Raw genomic sequence first — 23,496 nt, 5'->3', positions numbered from 1 at the left:
AACCCACAAAGTCCATACCTGAGTCCCATGTTGCTCCCGCCTCCCTCCGGTCTCCAAAGCGACTCATGGTCCTCCCCGACAGTCAAACACCTGCTACCTGGGCCTCAGGCCCACACCCTCGATGAAAATTCTCATGTCCCTGACCTGACGAGCCACCTGGGCGGCCACCTGGGTGTCCTGGGACTCCCCAGGACTGTGGCCAGCACAGGACCCACACTCGGTGTCCGTGGAGAGACACTAGTCTGCCCCTCCGCTCCCTGCTCCCACCCACCCTTCCCTCTGGAAATCAAACATCCTGGGGGGCTGGCCCCCTGAGCTGCCCCCAGACCACAGGGGTTGTTGCTAAAGCTCTGGAGACCCCGGGGTCAGGGCAACGCCTGTGTCTGTCTGGTGTGTGTTGGGATTTACATGGAAATGTGTTCCAGGTGGGCGCTAGAAACTAGATGCTGAAGTGGGTGGGTTTAACCTAAAAATCTGCCCAGCCATAGTTCTTAGAGATGGGCTCACCACTTCCTCAGTTGAAAACTGGCATCCATCTGGGAATGAAATATTTGGAAGATAATTCATGGCTCTACAATAATTCTAAAATAACTGAAAAGAATGGCCTGAAGAAATTAAGATTTGGGGTTGCATTTTGGTGATTTTATTTTTTTAATCTCCACAAGTGCCCCTGGGGCCTGGGTCCTCACAGCGCAGACCAGCGCAGACACCCGCTCTGCTGCCCCCTTGTGGCCCCCGTGGGACCCTCGCTGCAGCTCTGGGGTGTCTCAGGGACCCTCTGCTGTCCAAGGCCAGGGATGACACAGAACAGCCCCCTCATGGTTGTCGTTTGCAATTATTCCCTCCCGTGATTTATCTTATTTCATTCCTATAAATGAATTAAGCTCAATTAGTACTTAATGCCCAATCCTGTGCTTTAGGTCCTCCAGCCCTGGCTCTGTCCCTGTTAAGCCAGGAATGTGGAGACGCAGGAGACTGACTAGCTCCCTCGGGCCAGGTCTCACCCCTGCGTCCGGACTCCTCCCCTGCACCAGGACGCCTGAGCCAGCGCGACACAAACTCGGCCTTGGAAATGCTCCGTTGGCTCGCGGAGACGTGCAGGGGAGAGCGGTCTTCTCCCGGCTGTGAGAAGCAGAGAAGCTGCAGCTCTTAGAAAAGGGCAGGCATGGGGGTAGCTCGGGGGTGGGGCACTTTAATGTTATCCTCAGTGTCCCCACGTGTGGACAGCCAGGTGCCCTGTACCCGGAACGCGCAGGTGTAGACAAGAAATCAATGATTTGCAAGACAATCAAACCACAGAGCAGATCCTAAATCACAGAGAGGATGCAAGTTCCCTCAGCTCCTTCCTCTCTCTTCGGGGGACACGCCTCCCCCTACTCCCTGGCAGGTATCCTCATCTCAAGTGACTCACCTTCTTAGGTGAAGCCTAGAAGCCAAGAGCATAAATGGCCAGCGCATGGGAGGTAAGTCTCAGCCCTATCACTGTGACTACCTGAGTTCCATCCCTGGCCAGGGAGCAACCCACATGGCACAGCAGATCTCTCCTGACTCGCTGGCTGTTCCCCTCAGCAGTGTGTTTCAGTCAGTCTGCCTGTTCTGCTCCCCACTCTGCCTCTGGTAAATCCTCTCACCCCACACACGCCTCTGGCCTACACCCTGGTTCTTATACGCAAAAATAAATATTAAAAAAATAAATAAATAGCCACTGCCACACCTGGAGCAGGTAAAAGTGCACTTTAGTGAGAGCTGGCCGGGAAGGAGGGATAAGAATTGGGGTCCCCCTACCACCCGCGAGCAGCCCGGGTCTCCATGCAAAAAGATGCGCTTGGGTCAGGCCCACGTGAACTTCCCCAGCCACAGAGGGTATTTGTCAGGGCTACAGAGCGTATTTGCCAATCTCGCAGGCCAGGTGCAGATTCTACCCAGGGCAAAGCACTCAGAGGCATAGCCTCAGTGGGGCAGGGATCCCCACAAAGTTGGTGGGCCTCCACTGTCACCCGGGGGCCACCAGCATGGGGCCTGCCAGAGCAGCCCAGCCTGGGGACAGAGTCGCTATAGCTCATTCCAGACACTACCTCCCAGAAGAAACGGCTTCGTCAGTCAGCACAGGGGCGGTGACTGGGGTCTTGGGGGAAGAAATAGTGGCACGCTCCCTGCAGGGGTGACGCTCGGGTTTCTCGGAGACCTAGTAAGGAGGCCAGCAGTGAGGCGTCTCGGAGCAGTGACCACGAGCCACAGCCCCTGGACCTCAGCCTCGCCTCCCTGCTGGCCCTGCGGGCACGTCTGCTCACACTTGCCCTCGGGCCTGCAGGTGTGACCTTGTGAGCGGTGCTTTCGCCCTGCAGAAGCCCAGAGGAGGCGCTGCCTGGAGGGGTGGCTTGGGTGGTTTGCAACCACCTCCTGGTTTCCCCCCTTTCCTCTCCAGCCTTCAGGGTTGCACCCCCGACCAGCTAAAGGTCTGACAAGGCTTCTGCAGAAGCCCTGGGGCTGCATGGACGCCTCATGGGGCAGGTGGAGCTGCTGAAGCCAAATGCTCAGACTGCGGGGCTCAGAGGCTGGGGTCAGCGGGACAGAGCGTTGAGACACAGCCCTGCCCTTCTGCAGGAGAGGACGCGTGCTCACCCTCGGGCCCTGCCAGGCCGGGTCAGGGAGAAGGGCACGGCCGTCTCTTCCCCCAGGTCCCCGTTCCTCCCTCTGCGTCTCCCTCCGTCTGAGTCTGCCCGGCCGTGGACCAGCCTCTCTGAACACGAGAGGACGCCAAGGCCTGCGTGTTCACGGTTCCGAGTGGAGCATTTTGGGCCGCACTTCCTGTTTCGGCTGCTGTGACCACGAATCTATGGCTGAACACAAATGTGCTGTCTCTCACCGCTGGAGGCCGGAGCTCCAGGACGGGCCCTGGGGCCGACAGGGGGGCGAGGGCCCCGGTCATTCCCGGACTCACAGGGAGATTCCCCTTCTTCCTCGAGGCTCCCCCAGCCCTGGCCTCGACGCCCGCCTCTGTTCCAGCACCCCAAGCCAGCAAGCTCAGGCCCCCCACCCCAAGTCCCACCGACCTGTCCTTCCACGTGTTGGGACCCCGGGGTGCCGCGGGAGGCGCCCAGATCACCCAGGGAAGCTCGTGGCAGCTTCCCTGCCTCCTGGTTCGTCAACTCCCTTTTATCGTGGAGCCAGGGGTTAGGATGTGGCCATCTTGGGGGGATACCTACCACGGGCCCCCCGTTTGTCAGGAACAGTGTCTACAACTGGCCTTTTGCAGCTGAGGATGAGAAGGCGCTTGGTTTCGCCTAGAGGAGAGTGAGCTGAGGCCGTGGCTGGACTCCCTCGCGGGCTTCTTCTTTCCCACCTTCGAGGCCTCTGCGCCTCGTTCGTCACCCAGCCTCGAGCTGCCCGCCCCGCGGGCACCCACCCCTTCGTGGGCCCATTTGAGGATGTCGGATGAGTTCCCGCAAGAATCCCTTGGGGTTGGTTTCTCATTCCAGAATTTGTGATGAGGAAGTACATCCTCTGTGCTACCAAAAATCATGGGCTTTAATGATATTTCCATTTCAACGATTCTTTACATATTCCCCACAGAAATGTGAGGTTTCTCAGTGGGATTCCAGACACCCCTGTGCCTGCAGCAAGTATCACAGAGACTTGGGTGGGGAGGGAGCCCTTGCTCGCTGCTGGTGGGGCTGGAAGGCAGCTCGGGGGTTCCTGACAAGCTGGAAACGGAACCCCCCGGGGCATGGGCCGAACCCGCAGGGCCTTTGTCTAAAGACACGAAAGCACCACAATGAAGAGCCCCCGCCCCGGTTCAGGGCAGCATCGTTTCACGAACGCCAGACTTGGATGATCTAAATATATAAGCAGACGACGGGGTACAGAACCCTGGGGTTCTCAGCTCCTGGAGAAGACAGAACGCTGCCTTTTGCGGCAACCTGGACGGAGCAGGGAAGCCAAGTGGAGTAAGTCGGGAGCGAAAACAGCAGCGGAGGGGTGCACGCGTGGCAGCCCAAACAAACTGGGGAATGCCACAAACAGCCCTTCAGCTGTCAGCCCCGGGAAGCCATGGGGCATTGAGCCAGGCCCTCAAAGCCATGGGGCATTGAGCCAGGTGGGTGCTGCGGGAAGCTGGACCGCACGTCCAGGGCTGACGCTGTCCTCTGGAAACTACACGGCTTTGGACACAATCAATCCATCAGGACATTCTGATTTTGAAAAACGGTCAAGGTTTAATATTGAAATGAAAATCAAAATCACCAGCCACTAGAGGGGGAGAGCCCGTGGAAGGCCGAGCGCGCTGGGCGCCGCAGACAGATGGTCACAGACACCGTGGAAGGACGGGGCCCACGGTGACAAGAGGCCACAGTGAAGGTGACAAGGTGCGTCCTCCGCACCATACCTCAGAGGCAAATCTCGCCGCGACCTCCTCCAGCGCCCACACTCGCATTCAAAGCCGGGGCCACCCCCAGGGCGGCACTTCCCAAGGAACAGCATCTCCCAAGAGGGTGCCCCAAGCGCCAGCATCACCCGCAACCATTTAAAGCAATATCTAAAGATTATGTCACCCAGACCAGGCTATGTTCCAGCTTTACCGTCCTGAAGTTCCTTCTGGGTCTTTCTGGGAAACTCTAGTCCTATAATGATATGAGTGGAGAAAGTTTTACCTCTCATGTATTTCACTCTGTGAACATGCTGTGTCCTTTGCTTTTACCCACTTAACTATGTTCGACGTTTGAATGTGCGAGCGCTTTCTCCTGCAGTTTATAGACATTGACTTCTGCCTGGGCAAAAACAAGACAGGGAAATAATTTTGGGGAGAAATTTTTGATAAACCAGGAATGTAATATTTTAATTGTTTATTATTAAAATTGCAAGGAATTTGTGATGGAGTTCCATCCCTAGCAAGAGAAATGTGCACCAACAACACAATAGTGCAGATAATTTTTGAACACAATTGAAAACTGTCTGTCTTACGGTATTTGGAAAATAAAAATGCCATGTCTCCTGTGTTCAGAATATCCCCAGAATGAGGGGGACCTCTGAGAGGACACATATTCTAGGTCAAGGTTGCCCCCCACAGGGAACATACACTTGCTCAACCTTGGTCCCGCTGTCAGGGCTGCAGATACATCAGGAGGGGAGAGGTTTATTCCTCACTGTGGGGCTCTGCTGGGCCAGAATGGAGGTCACAGCAGGCATACGCGGTGGGGAGTTCTGGGCGGGTGAACCTCACAGAAAGAACCCCAAAGCCAGTGAAGGAACAACAGGTTTCCTCACAGTTTGCCCAGATGGGGGCAGAGGGTGAGGCCACGGGGGAGCGGGGAAGACACGAGCACTCAGACACGAAGAATGGAATCAGACTCTTTATTTACAGAACATTCCATGCACAGAGGAAGAACCCGAACACAGACATGTTTACAGGGGTTCAGCTCTCATCTGTGACTAGAGTCATGGAAAATGAAAAAGGAGAGGCTCCAACAGAGAAATAGGGGATGAGCCTGTCTGTGAACGTGTCCGTCAGCGTCCACAGATGGCATCTGTTATTCAAATTGTAAAAGGAAATCTCTCCCAACTCGTAGTCCAGGAAAACGCCAACTCGAATGCATAGTGTGTAGGGGTCAATGTTTGTCCCGGTGGGCCGCTGAAACTGCCAGCAGCCATTGCTGGGGGAAGGTGCCAGGGCATCCCTGGGGAAAGATTCCTTGCACACACCCAGGGACCACACACCCGCGCCTCGGATGTCCATCTGCCAAAAGTGCCTGCCGGCCTCGAACCCCTGGGCGCTCAGGACAGCCTCCTGGGAGGTAAACGCCCTGGGATGAGTGTTGTTTGGTGCCACCCTTTCGTAGGTAAAGATGGCGGATTTCCTGTCTGGTGAGATAATGAGGTTGCGGTGCGCGGTCTCGGGGTCTAGAGTCAAATCCACCTGAAACTTGTGGATGACATTTTGCAGGCTAATGTAATGTGGCGGGAGACTGCACACCACCTCCTCCAACTTGTATGAATAGGCTGCTGGGGCCTCTAAATTAGTGTACCTGCTCCACCGAGGTGGCTGCTTCTGACCCCCCTCAGTAACCCCAGGTCTGTCTGCACACAACGGGTGCTGATTTCACGAAGCAGACTCTTGAGAGTGGCGCCATAGTCTGACATCTGGTTTCTACTTGCAGTGACTCTTTCAGAAATACCTGACATTTCCCTCAGTACCTCAGAATCAAGGCTAACATGATCCCTTTGCAGGAAGCGCTTGAAATGTGCAAATTCAGAGTACAGCTCACTCTTTCCAGCTTCCACCTTCTCTCTCAGTTCATGCATTTTGGAGATCTGCGTGGCTAAGCCCCTCTCAGCATCTTCCACCTGCTTCCTGAGGGGCTCCAGGGAGCTCTTGAGCTTCTCCCTGTGCTGAGCAGCAGCTTGCTCCAGGGGTGTGAGGAGGTGGCACTGGTGGGGGGAGGAGGCCCCACACTGGGCACACAGCAGCTCCAGGTCCTCCTCACAGAACAGGGCCAGGGCCTGGTGGTGCTGGGCACACAGGGCCTCTTCCTCCTGCTTCTTCCTCTTGTTCCTGGCAGGGGGCAGCTGCCTCAGGAGGTCCGTCAGGGCACACAGCTGGGAGTTCTTGTGGGCATCCCTGGAGGGGCAGTGGTGCTGGCAGACGGGGCAGGGGAGGACGTCCTGGAGGCCTTGCCAGCGCTGGCGGAGGCAGGGCCCACAGCAGTTGTGGCCGCAGTCCAGGGTCACCGGGTCTCGCAGGTGGTCCAGGCACACGGGGCAGCTGGCCTCTGCCTGCAGCTCAGCCAGGGAGGCGGCCAGGTCCATGGTGCTGGGGGCGTCTGTCTGAGGAGCCGCCTGAGGAAGGCCCGGCTCTGCAGGAGCCGGTGGGAGAGGCGAGGACTGGCAGCCTTCCCTCAGCTGCTCACAAGCTCCCAGGAGGGTCCAGGCGCTGCAGGGAGTGTGGGCCACTCAAGCTGCAGTCGCAGAGTCACAGGATATACGGGCCAAACATCCTCAGCTTGGTGTTATTGCACCTCGGGTGCTAGGGGTCCCTCTTCCAGAGACAGGCAGGTCCCTGGGGTTTGGGACAGAAGGCACAGGAGGTCTGTCTGCAAGGACTGTTCTGTGCAGAATGTGAGGGGCTCAGCTTTATATACCCTGTAGGGTGTGTCTTTCCCCACCCTCCTCCCCCATTGGCTAGAATGCAAATCCCATCAGTTTCCTGGGGAATTTTTGGCCCCAGGGCACTACCCATCATCCTCTCTGATGCATCTTCCTGCAGGGTGTGGTCACTCTCTCCTGTCCCCCGCCCCGCCCCCTTCTCACCCTGCACTGGGTCTCCTCTCTCTGAGCTCAGCAGTGATCTGGTTTCTGGCCACTGGGTAGTGAAATGGCCTCGTGTTCATCACGATGAAATGGCAGGACAGCCCTGACCTGAAGCTGTTGTTTTAATACCGTCTGACCCTTCAAGCACGGGTGTCCAGAATCTGTGTGTCACTTCCCACATGGTCCGCCCATGAATGTGACCAGTGAATCCTCTCTGGACCCTGACATGGAAGGGGGTGCGGCACTGAAGCTTGTCACCCACAGCTGGTCTGGACCGGCATTGCTCTGACCCGACCTCTTTAGAGATTCAGTCAGGACCTGGGCACCATCTTCTTTGTCGTCTCTGCTTGGGTACCTGACCTAGGCCTTCCCAGGCCTCAGACACAGGAACTTACCTCCCACCACCAGGCAGGCCCAGAGCCCCTACCTCCATTCCTGGCATTGCTGCCCCCTTAGAGGCTCCTTGTGCTCTGGACTTTGTTTAGTCCGCCTGGACTCTCTGACCTCATCTCTGGAGTATATCTTGGTGAGCACTTCTTAGAATTTACTGTCCTTATCTCAGAAGCCTGATGAACTCCCCGGAGTTGCTACCTGCACTGTCCCTGGAGCTGTGTGCTCTGCCCTAACTGTCCTGGGCTCGCGAGTGCTGCCCTAGAGGAATCGGCTCCACCTCTGTCTTCAGGAGGAGCCGCGCCTCCCACCCAAACCAGCCCCCCAGGGGCCATCTGCTCCCCTGCAGAAGCTCTCACCAAGCTGCAGTGTCCTGGCCAGAGACCAGTGCGCTCATGCTGACCTGCCCTTGTCTACTCAGCGGACACGTCTCTGCTGGAAGGGGCCAGGGAAGGCCTGAGGCTCCCACCCCTGGCCTTTGTGCAAACACTTGCTTCATGGAGAGGCAGAGGCACTGGAAGGGCCAGGGCGGCCCCTCCTCCACTTGAGGGCAAAGGGCCTCCGCGATCAGAAACCTGTGTCTGTCACTTTCCATGCATCTGAGGAAGATAAAAGTGCAGGGACACTCTTGCTGAGTAACACAATCTGTAAAAATGTCCAAGACAAAGTTTCCATGTCCACGATGAAAGATGCAATCAAGACAAAACACAGAATCTTTGTTGGCAAGTTCCTGGGCAGAGGAGGCCGCCAGCTGGCAACACTTTGTCCGTTCACGGAGGGAAGAACAAACAAGGAAACCCAGCGCGGTGTCGGTCAGCTTGACCACCTACACGGCCTTTCTCAAAATTCCTGCTACCAGCATCCAGAGACGCGCACAGACAGGCACGGACGGAGAGTGCTGCCCGAGGCGGCCGCGGGCCGGGTCCCCCTCCCGCGGCCACGGGCCTTTGGTCACGGCCTCTGCCTCTAAGACCCTGTGCGCACCTGCTCCTCGCCAGCTGCTGGGGGGAGCTTGGTTCTCACTGAGGGATCAGCTTTTCAGCTTCAAGGGCCAGAGGGGACAAAGGGATGCTTTCTCCTGGGAGTTCTGACGTCCCCTCCATGTAAACCTTGGGCTTAATTTCCCTCTTTCTCAGGCAGCTTCTCTCGGCCTTCAGACCAGGCTCTGTCGCAGTGCTGGGCACTGTGTAAGGCAGCCTGAGCTCGCCTGTCCTTGCACACAGCCTGCTTTGCTCTGACTGTCCTCTCTCCTTCTAACTGCGGTCAGGCACGGGGCTGAGCGCCGAGGCCCGCAGCGGAGCCCAGCTCCCGAGACCAAGACTCCTCCGCCCCTTCACAAGAGAGAATCTATACATTTCTTTTGCAAAATCATTTGAAGGTTTCCGATCCCATAACACCTTCCTGCTAAAGACTCGGCAGCAATCTCCGAACGAGCAAGTATCCAGCAGAGTAAAAAAGCATGAGAACAACTCGAGAAAATGCCTTTCACGTGCTCCGCCACCCTGTCGCCACTGGGCCCCGAGCTTTCTTGAGTCACTTCACTTTTTGCTTTCATGACCTTGAATTTTATGAGGCCCTCAGGCCAGTTGCTTTCTTAATGTCACACATTCTGGATTAGCCTAATGGTGTCCTCACCGCAAGATTGAAATGAGGCATCTGTGACCAGAACTTTCCATGCTGAGAGTCCTCCAATGAATCCACCCTAGATCTCAGAGTTGGTTTCCACCAGCCAGGGGGGACGGAGAGGTCAAGATGACCTTGTGAATCAGACAACCAAGACACACACATGCTGGACACCCCTGCTTGAAGGGTCAGACGGTATTAAAACAACAGCTTCAGGTCAGGGCTGTCCTGCCATTTCATCGTGATGAACACGAGGCCATTTCACTACCCAGTGGCCAGAAACCAGATCACTGCTGAGCTCAGAGAGAGGAGACCCAGTGCAGGGTGAGAAGGGGGCGGGGCGGGGGACAGGAGAGAGTGACCACACCCTGCAGGAAGATGCATCAGAGAGGATGATGGGTAGTGCCCTGGGGCCAAAAATTCCCCAGGAAACTGATGGGATTTGCATTCTAGCCAATGGGGGAGGAGGGTGGGGAAAGACACACCCTACAGGGTATAAAAAGCTGAGCCCCTCACATTCTGCACAGAACAGTCCTTGCAGACAGACCTCCTGTGCCTTCTGTCCCAAACCCCAGGGACCTGCCTGTCTCTGGAAGAGGGACCCCTAGCACCCGAGGTGCAATAACACCAAGCTGAGGATGTTTGGCCCGTATATCCTGTGACTCTGCGGCTGCAGCTTGAGTGGCCCACACTCCCTGCAGTGCCTGGACCCTCCTGGGAGCTTGTGAGCAGGCAAGGGAAGGCTGCCAGTCCTCGCCTCTCCCTCCCGCTCCTGCAGAGCCGGGCCTTCCTCAGGCGGCTCCTCAGACAGACGCCCCCAGCACCATGGCCCTGGCCGCCTCCCTGGCTGAGCTGCAGGCAGAGGCCAGCTGCCCCGTGTGCCTGGACCCCCTGCGAGACCCGGTGACCCTCGACTGCGGCCACAACTGCTGTGGGCCCTGCCTCCGCCAGCGCTGGCAAGGCCTCCAGGACGTCCTCCCCTGCCCCGTCTGCCTGCACCACTGCCCCTCCAGGGATGCCCACAAGAACTCCCAGCTGTGTGCCCTGACGGACCTCCTGAGGCAGCTGCCCCCCGCCAGGAACAAGAGGAAGAGGCAGGAGGAAGAGGCCCTGTGTGCCCAGCACCACCAGGCCCTGGCCCTGTTCTGTGAGGAGGACCAGGAGCTGCTGTGTGCCCAGTGCGGGGCCTCCTCCCCCCACCGGGGTCACCCCCTGGTACCCCTGGAGCAAGCTGCTGCTCAGCGCAGGGAGAAGCTCAAGAGCTCCCTGGAGCCCCTCAGGAAGCTGGTGGAAGATGCCGAAAGGGGCTTAGCCACGCAGGTCTCCAAAATAAGGGAACTAAGCGATTCAGTGGAAGCTCGAAGGAGTGAGTTGTACTGTGACCTAGAGCTCTTGAAGAGATTACTGGGAAGGGATCATGCTAAAATGGATACTCAGTTACTGAGGGAAATGTCAGGTGTTTATCAAAGAGTCACTGAAAGCAGAAACCAGATGTCAGACTACGGCGCCACACTCAAGAGTCTGCTTCGGGAAATCACCGCCCAGTGTGTGCAGACAGACCTGGGGTTACTGAGGGGGGTCAGAAGCAGCCACCTCCAGTGGAGCAGGTACACTAATTTAGAGGCACCAGCAGCCTTCAAATATGATTTCAAGAAGGGGGATTTTAGTTTCCCCCCACATTACATTGGCCTGAAAACCAGCATGAGCAAGTTTCAGGTGGATTTGACTCTAGACCCCGAGACCGCGCACCACAACCTCATTATCTCACCGGACAGGAAATCCGCCACCTTTACCCACGAAAGGGTGGCACCGATCGACGTTGCTCATCCCAAGGCGTTTACCTCCCGCGAGGCTGTCCTGAGCGCTCAGGGGTTCGAGGCCGGCAGGCACTTTTGGCAGGTGGACATCCGAGGCGCGGGTGTGTGGTCCCTGGGTGTGTGCAAGGAATCTTTCCCCAGGAATGGCCTCACAGCTCCTTCCCCCCGCAATGGCTGCTGGCAGTTTCAGCGGTCCACCTGGACACGTCTTGCCCCCCCCACAGTACAGGTTGGCATTTTCCTGGACTACGAGTTGGGAGAGATTTCCTTTTACAATTTGAGTACCAGATCCCATCTGTGTATCCTGAGGGACACGTTCACAGACAGGCTTGTGCCCTATTTCTCTGTTGGAACTTCTTCATCACTTTCCATGACTCTAGTCAATGAAGGCTGAGCCCTTGTGACCGCGTCCATGTTCTCCCTCTCTTCACGAAAGTGTTGGAAATACAGAGTCTGAGTCCACATTTGGTGTCTCAGTTTCATGTTCTCTCTCCCCTCCCCACGGTCAGAGGTCTCAACCTCTGACCCATGCCCCTCAAGAATGAACGTCTAGGGCCTCCCTGGTGGCTCCGCAGGTTGAGCGCAGCGCTGTGAAGCTGTCCACAGCCTCAGTAGCGCCAGTTGGACTCCCGGCCGGCCAGGGAAAGTCCCACATGGCGCACAGACCTCTCCTGTCTCACCCACTGCTCCCCTCAGCAGTGTACTCCCCACTCTCTCTGGTGAATTGTCTCACCCTCCCACACCTGTGGCCTGTACCCCAGTCTTGTATATATAAATATATCCTTAAAATATATATGTGTGTGTGTGTGTGTGTGTATATATGCACAATATTAAAAAAAGAATGAATATTTCAATAAAACAGAGGAGGGATTTTGTGCTGGGAAGTGAAATATTTGCACCACATTGTGCCTTTTCTCAGGAGTGGAGACAGGACAGTGGCAACCACAGAGCAGGACCCAGCTGGTTATTCCTAAGTTGGCGGCTGACCCCTGGGAAGGGGAGAGTGCTGAGTGTGTGAGGAGAACTTCTGCACACGACCATGGAGTCTGCCCGTGAGTTCATGAGCTACCAGCCCTCTAAGTAGCGGGGGCTCTCCCTGAAGCTCGGGGACAAAGCTCATGATTTGCTTTTTTTCCAGTTTTGTTTGAACCTAAGTTCTCCCTTCTCTGTTGCTTGTCAGGCAGTCAAGTTCTTGGTCTGTTAAAATGAACCTATTTTCTGAATTTCTGGCTTTAGGTCACTGGGCAAATGGACCCCGATCTAGAGGGGTTTGGTAATGATAGTTCACTGGTGACTGGATTCACAGAGCATCTGAAAAGGTTATTCTCAATGTCCAGTTGCTTCCATTTCAGTGATGCCAAGGTTGAGCACTGGCTTAGGGTAGGGACAGGCTGAGAAATTCATTGTGACTGTCCCCACCAAGATGCTACCCAGTCAACAAATCTAGGCTTAAAAGGGCTAAATAAACACTGAAAGGGAGGAGCAAACTACCATTATCTGCAAAAGATATGCTTGTCCTCTAGGAAAGCCAAAGAATCTACAAATTAAAAAGGCCAAAGTGGACAGGAGCAAGATTATTGTGCAAAAACCTAATATCCCTATGGGTGCAACAAATAAGTATATCCGTGTGTGAGCAGGTAAAGGGAAAGGAAATATTTGAAGTGACTCTTACCCTGCAGCAAAAAATGGAATGACTAGGGACCTCCCTGGTGGCACAAGGAGTTAAGACGCAGCACTGTGAAGCTATCCACAGCCACTGCAGCATGAGTTCAATCCCCAGCCAGGGAAGTGACCCACATGGCACAGCAGACCTCTCCTGACTCCCTGCTGCTCCCCTCAGCAGTGTATTTCAGTCAGTCTGTCAGTCTGTTCCCCACTCTGTCTCTAGTGAATCCTCTCAACCCCCTCGCCGGACCTCTGGCCTGTACCTCAGTTCTTGTATGCATAATAAATACATCTCTGAAAAAAAATGAAATAACTAGGAACACATCTAACTGTGAAGTGACTGCGAAGGGTATAAGAAAATCATCAACATACAGTGCAAGAGAGTAAAGAAACCATTAGGAATGTCAAAGAACACCACACACCCCCGACAGGCAAGACAGCAAAGGTTCAGCCCTCTCCAGGGTGCACTGTGCCGTCACGGTGTTATAGGACGGGGAGAGGGGCACCCCAAAACCCCGCAAACCTGCCTATTCTAAATGGGTTCTGCCATCTGCCGCATCAACACAAAACATAGGAGACTTTAATCAAAAGGAACTTTAATAAAATTAGGAAACAATACAGGTAAGGCAAAGAGTCTAGTTTCTAAATCAAGCACCCAAAGTTACCCGTCCCCTCGTGGGTAAAAGTCCATCCAAATGGGATTGGCCCAGAGCAAGGCCCCAAGGCCTGCCACAAGTCTAAAGCATTTTCCAGTGGGGACCCACAGAAAAGGGTCACAAACAACGGGACAAGCCCGGAAGGAAAAGAGCAAAATCAACATCAAGATAAAAGCTGCCATTGTCACCTCCCCACGGGTCTCACCCACATCTGTGTCACCCCGTCCACGACCAAAAGACAAGCACAGTTTCTTCACGTGTCTCTAGGCTCCATGTGCCTCCTCCAGGTCTCCTTCTGGCTCCATCCTGCTTCCTTCCTCAGTCTCTTCTGCAGCTTCTCCTCTTCCTGCTCAGCTCCACCCTCCCTTGGGTGGGGCAGGGAACCTCCCCCTTTCCTGGGGACCACCCTGTTACAACAGAACCCCACAATAATCCCAAGGCCATCGCCTTCATCCGGAGCTGCGGACTTACTCGTTGTTCTGCGCAGCTGTGTTCGGAGAGCCGATTAGATGGGCACACCCATCGGGGTACATGGCCCTGGGGCAGGGGCAGCCTGCAGGGTACTCGGCTCCTTCATCCCTGTGCTCATTAACACCGGACACACTTGGAAACGTACGAGCTGACGCAGGACAAGAACCATTTAGAAAGAGCTGGTTGCTTGTTGTAGCAATATTGGGGTGGAGGCCAGAGGCACAGGGTGAATCACCAGAGACAAGAGTGGAGACCAGGAAAGCAGAGTTATTGAATTCACTGCAGAAAAGGGCAGCAGGTGAGTCGGGAGAGGTTGTCTGTGCCCCCATAAGGGCTTCAGGCCCCCTTTTATACTCTTGGGGTGTCCGTGTGCCCCAGTTGTCTGCTGCGATGTCTAGTCTTGGGCTTTGATGTTTGACACAGTGTGTCCTGACTCTTGCTCAGTCTGGTGCCTGGGGATCTGCAGGCCAAGGTCAGGGTTATCAGTCTTAGGGCCGTTCCAATAGCAACCCAGTGATTCCTTTATCCACTCAACCTCCCAAGCTTGCCTGCTGGGCGGAGTCGGGGCTTGGTTATTACCCTTGTTAAAAACGTGGGTCACCTTGTTGGGGTTCTAGGAAAGCCAAAGAATCCAGAAATTATAAAGGCCAAAGGCGACGGGAGCAAGATTATTGTGCAAAAACCTAAGATCCCTATGTGTGCAACAGGTATTTCTGAGCAGGAGCAGGTGAGGGGAAGGACAGGAGGAGGTTGGCGGGGGAGGGGCCTGGATCCCTCTGAGAAGGGATTCCCGGACCTTCCCCTTCCTCAGCCCCAGCAGGTTCGGGAGGAAACCAGGATGAAGGGAAGGGACAGGCCGGGACGGGGCTGCAGCCTCGCAGGATGCAGCTGCATTTTTCGTGAACTGGCCCCTGGGGTCAGACCTGGAGGTGAGTGCGGTTTCCCAAGGGTCTCCACCGGGTCAGAAGCACCAGGTGGGTTTACTTCCACCGCACCCCGAACCCCCGCACTTGGCAGGAGGCGGCTCCTGACTGCTCTGGCCTGACCCCCGGGGCTGCTCCCCGCCGCGACAGCACAGGGGGTACCTGGGGGGGGATTGGGGGGGGCAATGCGCCCAGGGCGGGTCTTCTGAGGCCTGTGGAGGCTGAGAGCGCTGAATGAGCTTGTGAACCCCGAAAACACAGACCAGGACAGAGTCTGGGGACACCGTCTTCCAGAGGCAGAGGGTCCCGACCCCGGGGGGCGCGGGCGGGGCTGGCGGCCGGGAGGAGCTGAACCCCCCGCAAGGGCGCGGCCGGGCCGGGCTGCACCCGGAGATCGGGCGCGGGTGGGGCAGGGCGGGGCGCCCCGGCCCGGGACCCGCCCGCAGGGAGGGCGGCGTCGGGAGGGTCCTGGGGCGGATCCCGGCCCGGGAGACCCGCCCGCGGCGGACGAGGCGGCCCGGCCCCTCCCGGCACGACGCGCCCCCCCGCCCGGCCCGCGCGGGCGCCGGCTGCGGCTCGGCAGCCTGGGGGGGGCCCGGGCGCCCCGCCGGGACCCCGCGCCCCCCGCCCCGAGCCGCCCCGAGCAGAGCGTCGCGGGCGCACCCCGACAGGCGAGGGCGACCCCGCTGCGCGCGGCCGGGCGGCGCCTCCGCGCAGGGCGAGTGTCCGGGGAGCCCCGAGAGGGACGTCGGGGGCCGCGGCGGGACAGGACGCCGGGGCGGGGCGCGATGGTGCCGGGCCGGGCGGGCGGACCTGCTGGTGCCGGCTCCGGCCCGCCAGGCGCTCTGGGCGCCCGCCCGGCTCAGCTCGGGCTCCGCGCTCCCGCCCGGCCAGGAGGCCCGGGGAAGGGCTGTGACTGGGGGTTCTCGCCGGAGCCGGAGCCCCGCCCGGGCCGCGTGGGGAGCCAGGCCCGGCCCCAGCCCTCGCCGTCCCTGCGCGGGGGGAGTGGGGTGAGAACAGCCCTGGACCTGACGGGGGGTCGCTGTCTTTCAGGTTCCGTCCAGCTTGCGCCCTGAGGTTCCGAGAAGACCCACAGAAGCTTCCAGCAGGCCGCGCGCCAGGCCACGAGCAGAGGGTGCTGGGGCTGCAGAGTCACAGGAAGGAGCAGCGGCCCCTTGAGTGGCCTCATTCCCTGCAGTGCCTGGACCCTCCTGGGAGCCTGTGAGCAGCTGAGGGAAGGCTGCCAGGCCTCCCCTCTCCTCCCGCTCCTGCAGAGCCAGGCCCTCCTCAGGGGGCTCCTCAGACAGACGCCCCCAGCACCATGGCCCTGGCCGCCTCCCTGGCTGAGCTGCAGGCAGAGGCCAGCTGCCCCGTGTGCCTGGACCCCCTGCGAGACCCGGTCACCCTCCACTGCGGCCACAACTGCTGTGGGCCCTGCCTCCACCAGCGCTGGCAAGGCCTCCAGGACGTCCTCCCCTGCCCCGTCTGCCTGCACCACTGCCCCTCCAGGGAGGTCCTCAGGAACCCCCAGCTGTGTGCCCTGACTGACCTCCTGAGGCAGCTGCCCCCCGCCAGGAACAAGAGGAAGAGGCAGGAGGAAGAGGCCCTGTGTGCCCAGCACCACCAGGCCCTGGCCCTCTTCTGTGAGGAGGACCTGGAGCTGCTGTGTGCCCAGTGCGGGGCCTCCTCCCCCCACCGGGGTCACCCCCTGGTACCCCTGGAGCAAGCTGCTGCTCAGCACAGGGAGAAGCTCAAGAGCTCCCTGGAGCCCCTCAGGAAGCAGGCGGAAGATGGTCAAAGGGAGTTAGAAATGTATATCCTCAAAACACAGGAACTAAGAGAGAAGCTAGAAACTCGAAGGAAAGCATTAAACTCTGAATTTGCACATTTTAAGTGTTTCCTGGAAATGGACCAGGATGCCACCGATAACCGGGTATCCCGGGCTCAACAGAAAATCACTGAAAGCAGACAGAGGATGTCAGACTATGGCTCCACACTCAAGAGTCTGCTCAGTGCAATCAGCACCCAGCGTGTGCAGACAGACCTGGAGTTGCTGAGGGGGGTCAGCAGCATCCACCGCCGGTGGAGCAGGTGTGTTCACCTGGGGATCCCAGCGGCCTTTAAATACAAATTCAAGACGCAGATTTGTAGTCTCCCCCCACATTACATTGGTCTGCAAAATATCATGGACACGTTTCAGGTGGATTTGACTCTAGACCCCGAGACCGCGCACCACAACCTCATTATCTCACAGGACAGGAAATCCGCCATCTTTACCTACGAAAGGGTGGCACCGAACGACGTTGCTCATCCCAGGGCGTTTACCTCCCACGAGGCTGTCCTGAGCGCCCAGGGGTTCGAGGCCGGCAGGCACTTTTGGCAGGTGGACATCCGAGGCGCGGGTGTGTGGTCCCTGGGTGTGTGCAAGGAATCTTTCCCCAGGGATGCCCTGGCACCTCCCTCCCCCCGCAATGGCTGCTGGCAGTTTCAGTGGTCCACCGGGACACGCCTCCACTCCCCCGTGGTGAAACTTCGACTTGGCGTTTTCCTGGACTACGAGTTGGGAGAGATTTCCTTTTACAATTTGAATAACAGATCCCATCTGTGGACGCTGAGGGACACGTTCACAGACAGGCTCATCCCCTATTTCTCTGTTGGACCCTCCTCTTTATCATTTTCCATGACTCTAGTCACAGATGAGAGCTGAACCCCTGTAAACAGGTCTGTGTTCGGGTTCTTCCTCTGTGCATGGAATGTTCTGTAAATAAAGAGTCTGATTCCATTCTTGGTGTCTGAGTGCTCGTGTCTTCCCCGCTCCCCCGTGGCCTCACCCTCTGCCCCCATCTGGGCAAACTGTCAGGAAACCTGATGCTCCTTAGGCTTAGGGGTTCTTTTCTATGAAGTCCTCCACCCCCCAGAACTCCCTACCACATTAACCTTGTGTGACCTTCTCCGTTCTGGCCCAACACATCCCTTCCCTCCACCCCCAAAAAAGCCCCACAGTGAAGAATAAACCTCTCCCTTCCTGGTGTGTCTGTGGCCTCAGCAGCCCTGACACCAGAACTATTGACTGGGGTGCATGTTCCCTGTGTGGGGTGAACATAACAGTAACCAGAATATGAATCATCTCAGATGAACTCGGGGATGCTAATATCCCAGGAAGCACCTTTTTATCCCCCCCAGATACTCTTAGAAAAATTTCACTTGTCTTCAGAATTTATAACCTTGTATTTCTCGATGCCATTCTCTTGAGGAAGACATAAGAATCCATTACAAATTCCCTGCAATTTTAATAGTTACAAAAAATAAAATTAGAACACCCCATTAAAAAAAAATTATCAGATATTTTCCATTTTTCTTCACATTCCCATGGAAGTGAACATTGAAATCCAATTGAACAGACTGGTTTACATGGGCAAATAATAAAAATAAATACAGCAAGGGTCCAGCAATAGAGCAGCAGAGTTAAGAAGCTGGGCTCACCTCCTCTGTATGTCGCAACTACACCACGGAACAAGCCAAAATCGACCAAGAAAAAGACAATCGCAGCTCACACTCGGAGCAACAGCTCAGCAGAAAGGGGTAGGAAACACCAGTGAGACAGGGGCAGGTGCTGTGTGAAACCCTGCGGAGCTGCTGACTCAGGGGACTCACCAACTTGGAAATCTTGAGACCAGGCACCCAGGACAGGCTGGGCTCACCGTGGGGAGCTACAGGAGGCGGCATCCCCACCGAGGGGCACTGGCTTGTGCCTGAGACTCTCAATATAGAGCAGCTGGAGCCAATCACTGGGGACAAGGGTGAGACCGGCCAGATGAACTTGGTCTCCTCACAGAAGAGGCTGTCACTCGAAGCCAAGGCTGGGATATTCAAAACAACTGCAACCCTCCACATCAGGACTCAAACTAAGGCAGCAAATGAACACTAACAGAAGCCAGAGCTTAAGCTAAGTGCCTGTTAAAAATAGGAGCGAACACCCCAAGTCAGGCTATGTGCTGGGGAAGAAGGAGAGAACAATGCCTGGCCTGGGGCCCTGTATCAGCTACAATCCAGCCTGGCTACAAGTATCTCAAAAACAGGGCGTGGAGCCGGGGGTCCTGGCTGAATCTCCGAGGACAGCTGAGGTCGGGTCCGGGCAATGCCAGGGCCCTGAGCAGCTGTGGGTGATATGCTTCGGGGTCACACCCCCTTCCATGTAAGGGTCCAGAGAGGATTCACTGGTCACATTCACGGGTCGGCCATGTGGGAACTGAGCGCCCAGGGTGGTGGTCTCGTGGGGTTCAAGCAGACATGTCAGCACCTCTCACCCCTTTGTGGTTCAAGGTTTAGTTTTACTTTGGGGACTCTGAGGCCCTCACATGCTGAAGGCCCTGCGGGTCATCACCAGGAGGCAGAGTCTGAGAAGAAGTTGCTCTGGGCAGTTTCTACCCTTGTCACAGAGTCACCCGAGAAGCTCTGACAAAGTAAAAACACACAGGCCCCCCATGGCCGCCTCAGAGGCGCTGTGTGGGGCGGTCAGATAGGAGCACAGTGGACCCCCGAACCACACAGGTGTGAACTGAGAGGCCCCTTCAACAGGGATTTTTTCAATGATACAGGTCCTCATTCTCAAATGAACCCACAAAGTCCATACCTGAGTCCCATGTTGCTAAGATGATGTTACAAGTTTTACTAGGTCTAGATGAGCGGAGGATAGTAGTGAGGAAAGCCAGTGAGGAGGCTGCACGTCTCCGCCAACAGGATAGCCAATCCCCAGAGCCACAGATGGCTGTCCCAGAGGTAGATCCTAAATGGGACCCCAACAATGGAGGAATGGCGAAGTTGGATCTCTATAAAAAATGTTTATTGGTAGGACTGGAGCAGGGAATCCCCAAACATAAAAATGTTAACAAATTATTGTACCTTACACAAGGGGCTAATGAGGATCCATCAGAGTTCCTTGAGAGGATTATTCAGACGTATAGAGACCACACGGATATAAATCCGGATGCCCCAGAAAATGCTCATTTGTTCACTATGGTGTTCATCACATATTGTGCTCCAGACATAAGGAAACAGTTAGCAAAGGTAGACGGCGTCACAGAGATGAGTCCGTCCCAGGTAGTGGACTTAGCATTTAAGATTTATAATAATAGAGAGGACAGGAGAGAGGACAGGAGACCGAAACCTGCGACAGTTTTTGTACAAAGAGAGCACAGGCCAAGGTTTCGGGAAAACAGTAATGGACGGAGATGTGAACCCCTAGGAAGAGATCAGTGTGCTTTCTGTAGGGAAGAGGGACATTGGAAGGACAGTTGTCCCAGGTTACAGAGAAGAGGCAGACGCAGTAATTACAGAAGGCAGGATAGAACACTGAGGACACCACGACAGGATGATTCACGTAGGGGCTACAGGAGGGAATATAGGAGGGGTACACAGAACCAGGAACCAAGGAGAGAGGAAAGGAGACAGATGTTAGCACAGAGTAGAGGCTCAGATGATGATAGGGAATACGGACGGAGAAGGAATCGAGAGCCCAGCACAGAGGACAGGAGACCAGTGATAGCACAGAGTAGGGTCTCAGGTGAAGATAGGAGGGAATATAGACAGAGTAGAAGGAATCGGGAGCCAAGTGTGGAAGAAAGGAGACAAATGAAAGTTTATGGAGAAGGTTCAGATGAAGAATAGGGGTGCCCAGGGGTTCCACTAGATCTTAAACCCATCAAAATAACCCCCTCGGAGCCCCGGGTAACCCTCGCTGTGGGGGACCGTCTGATTGATTTCTTGGTGGACACTGGAGCAACATACTCAGTTTTGAATTCGAAATTAACTAAAATGAGCAAAAAGACTGCAGCAGTCATTGGGGTTACAGGGAAGTCACAACAGACACCCTTCCTGCAACCTTTGGAGTGCCGGCTAGGCACCACACAGCTCCAGCACAGCTTCCTGTACATGGAAGAGTGTCCAATCCCTCTCCTTGGTCGTGACCTTTTAAGTAAGCTCAATGCACGAATTATATTCTCACCCAAAAATCAGAGGCTTCACCTACAGGTGCCTCCAGAGCATGCTCTGCGATTCTAGATGTTGCTTACTCAAGATGCTCCACCAAAAAGTGAAATTTTACCTCCAGAAATTGTTGAAAGAGTAAGTAAGTGGGTTTGGGCTGATGGAACCCCAGGACGTGCGAAAAATGCTGAGCCTGTAAGGATAGAAGTGATAGAGGGGAGCAAAACCCCGAGAAGGAAACAATACCCCTTAAGGGAGGAGGCCTTGAGGGGAATTGAGCCAGTATTGAAAAGGTTCCTTCAATCTGGACTCATTCGGCCCTGCCGCTCACCGTACAATACTCCAATTCTGCCAGTGAAGAAACCCCATACAGGCGAGTACCGTTTTGTCCAAGATTTAAGGGCTATTAATGATATTGTTCAGGATTTACATCCCACTGTGCCTAATCCGTACACCCTATTAACTGCAATACCTGGTGACTATGGGTGGTTTTCAGTATTAGACCTGAAGGATGCCTTTTTCTGTATCCCAATTGATGTCCAGGATCAACCGCTTTTTGCCTTCGAGTGGCAGGACCCTAAGTCCAAGAGCACACTCCAGTATTGCTGGGCTGTGCTTCCACAGGGGTTTAAGAACTCCCCAACTATTTTTGGGGAAATACTGGCCAGGGATCTCAGGAAGGTTCAACTAAACCAGGGTGTCTTATTGCAATATGTAGATGATTTATTGATTGCAAGTCCAGACTACGAATCTTGTCTGGAAAATACCATAGTGGTACTGAACCACCTGGCAAAATGTGGCTACAAGGTGTCACCTCACAAGGCACAGATATGCAAACAAACTGTGACGTATTTGGGGTTTGAAATCAAGAAAGGCAGACGGAGCCTGATGACGGAAAGAAAACAGGTAATTTCAGCCCTTAGAATCCCCAGTAACCGGCGACAGTTGCGCGGATTTTTGGGTATGGCTGGGTTTTGTAGGATTTGGATTCCTAATTTTGGACTAATAGCAAAACCTTTATATGATGCTCTCAAAGGCCTGGACTCTGAACCTTTGTCTTGGACTCCGGAATGTCAAAAGGCTTTTGATGAAATAAAAGTAAAGTTGATTTCAGCACCAGCATTAGGACTTCCGGATCTTAGGAAGCCATTCAGACTTTATGTACATGAGAGACAGGGGGTTGCCCTAGGAGTGCTGATCCAATTGTTGGGACCAGAAATGCAGCCCGTTGCATATTTGTCCAAACAGTTGGACCACACCACTAAGGGATGGCCTTCATGCTTGCGTGCTGTGGCTGCCACTTGTGACCTCCTACACGAGGCAGAGAAGTTTACATTGGGTCAGCCCATCACTGTGTGTGTGCCACATCAGGTTTTGACATTGCTGGAGCAGAAGGGTGGACTTTGGTTAACCGCTGGGCGAATGGGAAAATATCAAGCAGCTCTGTTGGACAATCCTAATGTGAAACTGCAGGTTTCTAATTCCCTGAATCCCGCCACACTGCTTCCAAGCAATGCAGATGGACTTGAGGATGACACTTTAATCCATAACTGTTTAGAAACCATAGACACAGTGTATGCCAGCCGACCAGATCTAACGGACCAGCCTCTGCCGGATCCAGAGTGGGAGCTATTTACAGATGGCAGCAGCTTTATGGATCAAGGCCGTCGATGTGCTGGATATGCAGTGGTGACGCTCCAGAACACCGTAGAAGCCAAGGCTCTTCCGGCAGGTACATCAGCACAGAAAGCCGAATTAATAGCCCTGACCCGTGCCTTGGAACTCTCAAAAGGTAAAAGAGTCAATATATTTACTGACTCAAAGTACTCTTTTATGATTCTCCACATGCATGGGGCCATTTGGAAGGAGCGGGGACTTCTTACGGCTAGCAACAAGGATGTCAAACACCCATTAGAAATCCTGGCCTTGTTAAAGGCAGTGGCTTTACCATCAGCTGTCGCTGTGATGCACTGTCCTGGCCACCAAAAGGGTGGGTCTGACTTGGCAAAGGGCAACAGGGCAGCTGATCGGGCAGCTAAGGCCGCTGCCCGTTCTGCCCTCCAGGGTGCACTCATCCCTCTTGTGGACCTGACTCAGTATGCTCCTGAATACACCGAACGGGATGAGGAGAGAGCTCGTGCATGGGGATTTACTGAGTTTGACCCCAGCTCTACTTGGAGAGTAAACTCCCATGGGATGATACTCCTTCCGGAGGCCCTGGTATATCCGGTGCTAAAACATCTTCACGAAGGATCCCACTATGGGAGAGATGCCTTATTAGAAACTGTGCGCCCATATTTGAAGGGACCATATTTGCATAGAATAGCACAACGGATCACCCGAGGTTGTCAACTATGTGCCAGGAATAACCCCAAGACTGACTCCCACCCCAAAGCCGTTGGGGTTCAATATCGAGGCAAGTGCCCTTTTGAGGACTGGCAGGTGGACTTTACACAAATGCCTAGAACAACAGGCAACTTCAAATACCTGTTGGTTTTTGTGGATACGTTCTCGGGATGGGTGGAAGCATTTCCCACAAAGACGGAAAAAGCTTCTGAGGTTGCAAAACAGCTGCTAAAGGAGATAATTCCTCGCTTTGGGTTGCCGGATTCTATCCAGAGTGATAATGGGCCAGCATTTGTCTCTGATGTTACTCATGCAGTA

At 55.3% G+C, this 23,496-nt stretch overlaps 3 protein-coding genes across 3 annotated transcripts; 2 read left to right on the top strand and 1 right to left on the bottom strand.

The window, feature by feature from the left end:
* Positions 1-1,876: 1,876 nt before the first annotated feature.
* On the bottom strand, positions 1,877-6,925 carry LOC311169832 (tripartite motif-containing protein 60-like; the record flags this gene model as incomplete). The annotated part of the gene is made up of 2 exons (XM_084232090.1): positions 6,190-6,925; positions 1,877-1,918 (listed from the first exon to the last, which is right to left on the bottom strand). The coding sequence occupies exons 1-2, from the start codon at positions 6,799-6,801 to the stop codon at positions 1,877-1,879; spliced, it is 654 nt and encodes a 217-aa protein (XP_084088216.1). The 5' UTR covers positions 6,802-6,925.
* A 3,215-nt stretch (positions 6,926-10,140) lies between these two features.
* Positions 10,141-11,526, top strand: LOC311169831 (tripartite motif-containing protein 60-like; the record flags this gene model as incomplete). The annotated part of the gene is made up of 2 exons (XM_084232089.1): positions 10,141-10,389; positions 10,471-11,526. 2 exons carry the CDS (start codon positions 10,141-10,143, stop codon positions 11,524-11,526), a joined length of 1,305 nt encoding a protein of 434 aa, XP_084088215.1.
* A 4,533-nt stretch (positions 11,527-16,059) lies between these two features.
* LOC311169830 (tripartite motif-containing protein 75-like) lies at positions 16,060-17,554 on the top strand (the record flags this gene model as incomplete). The annotated part of the gene is made up of 2 exons (XM_084232088.1): positions 16,060-16,360; positions 16,475-17,554. The coding sequence occupies exons 1-2, from the start codon at positions 16,169-16,171 to the stop codon at positions 17,552-17,554; spliced, it is 1,272 nt and encodes a 423-aa protein (XP_084088214.1). The 5' UTR covers positions 16,060-16,168.
* Between the last annotated feature and the right edge of the window lie 5,942 nt (positions 17,555-23,496).

This window comes from Talpa europaea, assembly GCF_964194135.1.
Source record: "Talpa europaea genome assembly, chromosome: 4".
Lineage (NCBI taxonomy): Eukaryota > Metazoa > Chordata > Mammalia > Eulipotyphla > Talpidae > Talpa > Talpa europaea.
Note: the sequence above shows the minus strand (reverse complement) of the source record. Positions and strands in the feature narration are given on the sequence as shown.